General features: G+C 50.6%; 1 protein-coding gene across 1 annotated transcript; it reads right to left on the bottom strand.

Moving 5' to 3' along the window:
- Positions 1-1,298: 1,298 nt before the first annotated feature.
- On the bottom strand, positions 1,299-6,246 carry LOC308236035 (kallikrein-7-like). Its single transcript, XM_080645242.1, has 6 exons — positions 6,197-6,246; positions 5,693-5,820; positions 5,068-5,221; positions 4,644-4,891; positions 3,700-3,839; positions 1,299-1,533 (listed from the first exon to the last, which is right to left on the bottom strand). The coding sequence occupies exons 2-6, from the start codon at positions 5,763-5,765 to the stop codon at positions 1,378-1,380; spliced, it is 771 nt and encodes a 256-aa protein (XP_080501368.1). The 5' UTR covers positions 5,766-5,820; positions 6,197-6,246; the 3' UTR covers positions 1,299-1,377.
- Between the last annotated feature and the right edge of the window lie 1,311 nt (positions 6,247-7,557).

Raw genomic sequence — 7,557 nt, 5'->3', positions numbered from 1 at the left:
AAATGGTTTAGCAGGTTATTCGGGTAAAAGATAACCGTCAGGAGTCTGGGGTCCTCTCCACTCAGTACCGGGGTATTGGTCCCTGCAGCTCCGGAGAGATGATCATCTGACATTTAAAGTTGTACGTGCACTAACCGGTTTGGCTCAGTGGATAGAGCGGCTAGCTGCGGACTCAAGGGTCCCGGTTCGATTCAGGTCAATGGCATGTACGTTGGTTGGGGGCACATCCCCAGTGGGGGTGTACAGAGGCAGCTGCTTGATGTTTCTCTCTCATCAATGTTTCTAGCTCTCTATCCCTCTCCCTTCCTCTCTGTAAAAAATCAATAAATTATATTAAAGTTGTTCTTATTCCAGATGAACAAAACCAATGAACAGGTCTCACTCCAGGTAAGATTAACTGACCGATTATGTAGGCATTTCTGTTCTCCATTCCTCCTCCTCCTCCTCCTCCTCCTCCTCCTCCTCCTCCTCCTCCTCCTCCTCCTTTCTCTCTCTCTCTCTCTCTCTGGATAAGGAAAACCGAGGGCTGGAACATGTAGACGAACACGCCACTGTATCAGTGGGAGCAGGAGGCAGGGTGAGATTTCAAAATCAGTTACATTTTCCTTTCCCACCTCCCTCTGTGAAGGTCTCCTCGCCCCATCCTTGGCTCCTCAGAGGTCCCCACCTGTATTTTTCAGGTTGTAGAGGTGCACAGGCACAGAAAGGGGAACGGAAGGAAGGAGGCACCCCTGACTCCATCCACAGGCAGTTGGGTACACGCTCTTTATTCTGTGAATGTTTCCTTTTACATAGTGAGTTTCACACACATATATGTGTTTTTTCTTTTTTCCCCCCAACCCCCATTTAACATCAGAGAGCATACACACTCAGATATGACACCAACAGTTCTGCATAATTATTATCCTGAGCAGCTTCATGAGTCTCCTGACCTACATCCCTTTGTTGTTGACATAAACCATTGAATAATTTGGGACACGTTCAGCATTTCCACTGCTTTCCTATGACAAATAGTGTTGTGATGAATTCAAACCTTGCCCACATTTCAGATTTACCAGAATTCCTAGGTCAAAAGTGACGAATGAGACTCTGGATTCACCTTGCCTCACCTTGTCCTAAAAATTGTAGCAGTTTACAGTTCTACTGGAGAACACTGCGGGTCTCCCTGCATCTTCCCCAGCACCGACGTCTTTTGTGCTTTATGTTTAGCTCATAGGTTTTTGTAAATTTTAATTTTTTATTAGAATGTTGTTGACGTTTTCATATGACTTTGAAAAAAAAATGATAAAGTCAAGTGTGGCTGCAAGTCATGGATGTCTTTATTTCTGGGAAGTTCCTCTTCAGGACATATGGATGGAGGATGAAAGCATGGAGAGATTAGGAATAGGTTTGAATGGTATCATATATCCATTGGCGGTACATGCATAGGCGGGTGTATATCACTGGGTCAAAGGGTTTTGTACAAGGATAATATCCGGTGGACACCAGGCCTTGCAGGGTACCTTGGCAAATCAGCGGGCTTCCGGAGTCACCCTACAGGGGAGAGAGCAGATTAGCTTTGATTTCAAAATAACCAGCAATGAGGTCCCACAGACGCCATGCTTATCAAGCCTTGATCCTGCCAGAACACAGCCTTCCACCCTGGCCAATGGGAAGAGACTCATTGTCTCTGCGGACCAATGGCAGAGCAGGAATGAATGCTATCCTGGAGAGGACCAACTAGGTTTTCGGAAGACATTGGCTTGAGCCCTAGTCAATTTTGGGGGGGGGAGGGGGGAGGAGTGGAGGCGGGGGGACTTCCAGGGTGTCAGAGCCCCATTATTTGTCAAGCCCCTGGGAGAGAAAGCATGACCTCCAGGGAATCCCATGCATTTCCTTACCCAGGGATGGGGACAGGGTACTCCTGGAAAGCAGGGGCGGGACCAATGCCCTAATTTACAGGATCTAGTGCAAAATAAAAGTACCGACCACCAGGTTCAAATATATGAAGTTTAAGAAAAGCGAGTGCGTTAAACCAAGTGCGGGGCTGTCCCGAGTTTGCGACTCTGTGTCCCTGCACACTTTGCAGAATTATGAATCAGGCCCTCAGTGGGGGACAAGTGGGAACCCCTCATTTTTAGGACATTCAACCCTGTCCCATCACCTCTCTTCCTAACGCACACCGTTTCACCACCCCTGAAAGCTGAGAGTGCAGACGTGAGCTAAGATGGTGGGAGTACAAAGAGGCAAAGGATGAAAGAGAAAGAAGGATGGAGAGGAGAAGAAAGGAAGGATGAAGGAAACAGAGAAGCAGGATGTTGGGGGTAGGGAATGAAGCATAGATGGAGAAAATAAAAAAAAAATTGACAGAGGCAGGAGAGAGAGGAAGTGAGGAAGGGAGGGAGGGAGGAAGAGAGAGAGAGAGAGAGAGAGAGAGAGAGAGAGAGAGAGATCGCAACACAGTGAGAACACAGAGGAAACCAGGAAATGAAATGAGGTGGGAGGACCTAGCCTGTTTGGCTCAGTGGATAGAGCATCGACCTGCAGACTGAAGGGTCCCAGGTTGCATTCTGCCCAAGGGCACATGCCTGGATTTTGGGCTCAATTCCCAGTAGGGGGCGTGCAGGAGGCAGCCAATCAATGATTCTCTCTCATCATTGATGTTTCTATCTCTCTCTCACTCCCCCTTCCTCTCTGCAATCAATAAAAATATTAAAAATAAAAGAAATGAGGTGTGAGGAGCGGTGAGGGGAGATGGTTCTGAGAGACAGAGAGGAGGTTACAGAGATGAGGAAGGGGGACAGAGAGGAGGGGCTCATCCTTGCTTCAGAATTAGAACCAGATACACAGATAGAAGAGCAGGACATTAGCCTCAGGCACATGCCAGTGATTGCAATGAACATTTTAAGGCATATTTTAAAAATCAAATTTAATATGAAAAATATCTATGAGGAACCTCGCATTCCAGTTGTGTGTGTGTGTGTGTGTGTGTGTGTGTGTGTGTGTGTGTGTGTTTAATTTTTTCTTTATTTCAGAAAGGAAGGGAGAGGGACAGAGAGATAGAATCGTCAATGAGAGAGAATAATTGATCGGCTGCCTCCTGCACGCCCCCTTCCTGGGGATGGAGCCTGCAACCTGGGCATGTGCCCTTGAGTGGAATCCAACCTAGGACCCCTCAGTGCACAGGCCTACCCTCGATCCACTGAGCCAAACCGGCTAGGGCGGTATTCCAGTTTTAGATAAAGACTGGGTCATTACAGTGCTGTTCCGAACCACATAGAAGCCGAAGCAAACAGGAAATCCAGTCCATTCTGGTTGCTTTTTGCTGAAAATGCTGATGTTTTGCTCATCATGGATGATGTTTTAAATATTTCATTGGAATATGATCTATCCTGGTCACTGAGCTTTTGCTGTGCCCTTAAAGCTTGTGCTTGTAGCCCAAGCCTCAGTGCCCTCCCCCATAGATCCCAGCCCCATTTCCCACCCGCAGTTTCTATCCTTCAGCTTTGTGCCCACCCCCAAGGCCACGCAGGCTCCCATGGGCTCCCACCCTGACCCGGGCAGAGAACTGAGGAGAGAGAGAGCCAGGAAAGTGGGACTGGTAAGGTGTGAGGGAAGGCTCAGCACCAGGGTCAGGCCCTGGGACACTGGATGGAGGGGAGACAGGCCTGGGCTGAGAGGAAGCAGGACCCAGGGCAGGTGGGGGAGGAGGGGACTCACTTGGCAGCAGTAGGAGTTCCCGTCAGGGGCACCAGCACACATCATGTAGTTTTTCAACATGGTAGGATGAAACCACTTGCAATCCGGGTAGGAGAAGACATCGACATTTGAGCACATGAGCTCTTTTGTATTTCTTCCTGCTGGAGAAGTTAGGGAGGGGGGAGGAGTCAGAGGCTTGGTCCCATGGACCTGTTGGTGCTGATGTAAAGAATTGGGTCCCTGGACATGGAAGGAGGAGGAGCCATGTGACCCAATATGATGGTTATGAAAAGGGCCCTATTTCTTGGACTCCCGGGTCGTTGGAAGGAAGGGACTTGTGTCTGAACTCCTTGGGTTGAATGTACTGTGCAGAGTGGCCCCCTTATAGCACACACGCCCCAAGTCTTAGGGTCCTGGAGTTCAGGCGAACCCAGTTCTGGGGTTACCTTACCTGCATTTGCTCTTATCTGGAACCCCAGAGGCAGCTCAAGCCATATGCCCGCACTCTACCTCCACCCTCATTCCTGAGGCCAGGTCAGCGGGTTGGCCCCAGCAGGTTCTAGCTCCACCATCCCTAGTGGCAGCTCTACCAATGGGAGGAAGAGGAGCTGGCATTGAGGGACACCTCCTGGGTAGAGGGGGCAGGGGACCAGGTGTCCTTTGTCTGAGGGAGAAGGCATCTGAAGGCCAAGACTCCTGGATCTGAGGGTGGAAGCAGCTGAGGGTCTGGACACTTGGCTCTGTGTGAGGTGGTTCCTGGGGTTCTAAACTCCTGGGTTGGAGGGATGCAGGCCAGGGATCCAAGGATTATGGAACTGGGGGAGGTATGTCTGAAGGTTAGGCTTTCTGGGTCTGAGAACGGAGGTGTTGGGGGGTCTGGAACCTTGGGTCTGTCCCCTGTTTGTGCGGCCTGAGGAAGAAGGGAGCTGGGACCTTGGTGACTGGGGTCACAGAGGCAGCCTCACCTTCATCCGTTGTGGTGATGCCCCATCCAGAGACAGTACACCTTATCCCAGGGTCTTTGCAGCTTAACGATAGGTTGATTGTCTTCACCTTGCGTGAGAGCTTAGCCCGGCTGCTCAGCTTCACAAGCATGATGTCATGATCATAAGTGTTGTTGTCATACAGGGGGTGGATGAAGGACTTTGTAGCCCTCATCTTCCGGGCATGTCCACCCACCAGAAGATCACTGCCCATCTGCACACCATACTCGCTTAAAAAAAAATGCAACATTCAAAGGGAGACACTGTGATTGAGAGAGGGGTACAAAGACCCAGAGTTAGGGGGACAGAAGCCCAGAGACAGACAGAGAGAGAGAGAGAGAGAGAGAGAGAGAGAGAGAGAGAGAGAGAGAGATAAGGACCACCCTGTGGCTCCCCTGTCCCATACCTCATGTGGCAGTGGGCGACAGTGAGAACCCACTGCTGGTTGACCAGCACGCCTGCACAATGGAAGTCACTTTTGTTAAACAGGGCCACTTGCCAGGGATGGGAGCCTCTTGGACATAGAACTCCATTAATAATCCTTTCCCCGGTATCCTGGGCTGGATGGAGACATGGAGAAAGCATGGGTAGCAGGCAGCAGGGGAGGGCTGAGTCCACAGTAGATGAATTCCCAGAGACAGTGATGGAGAGAGACTCACAGACAGAGTGGTGTGGAGAAGGGCAGAGGCAGGCACGGAGCACAGGGCAGAGACAGCTGCAGACAGAGATGGAGAGAGACGGGGGCAGCCTGCTGAGAAACCCAGAGCAGCAGCTGGTATGGAGGCAACTCCTGCTTCTGATGAGAGAGACACAGAGGGCGGGAAGCAGCCTGGAGTGCACCCAGAGCCCAGGAGTCAGGAGCGAGCAGGAAGGAAGGGGTCACAGCTCAGGGGTCGCGTCTCCATGGGAGGAGGCTGCTGCAGGGGAGGTTCCTGACTCAGGGCTTCCTTGGAGAGAGAGAGCCCTGGAGAGGGAAGGTGGGAGAATGTGAGGCCCAGGGGTCAGGTCAGGACTCCCAGGCTGGTCCTCACCTTCTTGTCCAGCAGATCCCAGGCCTAAGGACAGCAGGAGGAGCAGCAGGGTTGGGAGAAGGGGACCTGCCATGTGTCCTGTCTGAGCCTCTGTGGCTGCCACAGAGGAAGGGCCTCTTCTGCTGGGGCTGGAAAGACAGAGAGTTCAGGAAGCAGGACTCCTGGTCTCCAGGTCCCTTCTCTTCGCTCAGACCCCGGAGCCCCAGTCTGCCCCCACCTCCTCCCTCAGACTCAGAAGTCCAGGCCAGAGTCACCCTTCCATGCAGACGCACCTAGGGATCAGGCTTTCTGTCCCTCCCCATTTATAATGGAAAGCCTTTCTGTTCTTCCCCATTTATAATTCTATGTCCCAAGTTCCTTTTAGCTAAAAGACCCAAAACTCCAGCCCTCCAGCCCCTTCTTCCCACAAACAGATTTTGGCCCTCTACTGCTCTGCCCTCAAGAGCAAGAGTCGGCTGTCCATCCAGACTCACCTGCCCCACCCTAAATGGGATTTCTTCTCACCTGCAGTGGGTCTGGTTTGGTCTGCTCTTCAGCCTGGGTTGGAATTCAGCTGTGTCCAGCCCTGTGCAGAGTGGCCCTCTTATAGAACACCTGGCCCACTCCAACTCTCAGGGTCTTGGAGTTCAGGTGACCCCAGCTCTAGGGTTATCTTACCTGCATTTGGTCTTATCTGGAACCCCGGAGGCAGCTAAAGCCATATGCCCGCATTCTACCTCCACCCTCATTCCTGAGGCCAGGTCAGGGGCTTGGCCCCAGCAGGTTCTATCTCCACTATCCCTGGTGGCAGCTACGAAGGGTGAGACCAGCTACAGGCACTGAGGGGCAGGACTAGGAGTCAAGGACCTACCCGCATGGCTCAGGATGGACTGTGTCCTGGGTCCTCCACTATGGCCAATTTTCTTTCCTCTGCCCCTCTCGGGGTGGCCTGGAACTTACACCGTAACTCTGAGCAGCTTGTGGGAACTTGTCAGTCTGACTCCCAGATGCTCTTTGAGCCTGAACCCGACCCTAATATTGGGGAATGAATCTAAAGAGAAGGCTTTCCTAACTCCACCTACTAAACATGTACTGTTTTCACTTACTATACTTTGATTTCTATGCATAGTATGCATATCTAACAAAAATGTCTGAACATTATCTAATGGGACATGTTATTTGCTCTATAAAAAGTCTTGAACAGCCCTAGCCGGTTTGGCTTAGTGGGTAGAGCGTTGGCCTGCAGACCAAAGGGTCCCGAGTTTGATTCCGGTCAAGGGCATGTACCTTGGTTGCAGGCTACTCCCCGGCCCGGCCCCTGATCGGGGCTCGTGCAAGACGCAACCAATTGATGTGTCTCTCTCACATTCTTGTTTCTCTCTGTCTTTCCCTCTCTCTTGCACAGTCCCTAAAAATCCATGGAAAAATATCCTCGGTAGAGAATTAACCAAAAGACAAAACTTTTGTTAATTTAAAAAATAAATTTTACAAGTCTTGGACAATTGTTTCTCTTAGAATGCTTACTCCTTCCTTGATTCTATTGTATAGTGTCCTATACTATAGCTTTATTCTGACTCTTTCACATTGAAGTACCTTTGAATCGCTTTCATTATAATGATGGTGGGATGAATTTCTTCGTATTTTCATCTGCGCTCATTGTATTCATTCATGAATTGTTGTGGAGCGAACGCGAAAGAATGACAACTGGAGTCCAGACCAAATTAAAATTTAGGGAGCTTTTATTAGCTGGCTGGCCGGCCAGCCGGCCACTGCTCTGCCTTTCTCCACGCAGGGAGTCCAGAGAGCAGCCCCTACCCTTTGTGCAGGACCACTTTTAAGCACATTAACCACATCCTGTTTCTGCAGAGCAAGCAATTTAAGACAAA

Source organism: Plecotus auritus (assembly GCF_963455305.1).
Source record: "Plecotus auritus genome assembly, chromosome: 10".
Classification (NCBI taxonomy): Eukaryota; Metazoa; Chordata; class Mammalia; order Chiroptera; family Vespertilionidae; genus Plecotus; species Plecotus auritus.
The sequence above is the reverse complement of the archived record's forward strand: the minus strand, read 5'-3'. Positions and strand labels throughout refer to the sequence as shown.

Excerpts from the sequence above, each read along its gene's own strand:
- LOC308236035 (XM_080645242.1), bottom strand. The coding sequence starts at position 5,765 with ATGGCAGGTCCCCTTCTCCCAACCCTGCTGCTCCTCCTGCTGTCCTTA. Across the intron at positions 4,892-5,067 it reads GTCGCCCACTGCCACATGAG|CGAGTATGGTGTGCAGATGG; the intron begins GTATGGGACAGG and ends TTTTTTTTTAAG. Across the intron at positions 3,840-4,643 it reads CATCACCACAACGGATGAAG|CAGGAAGAAATACAAAAGAG; the intron begins GTGAGGCTGCCT and ends TAACTTCTCCAG.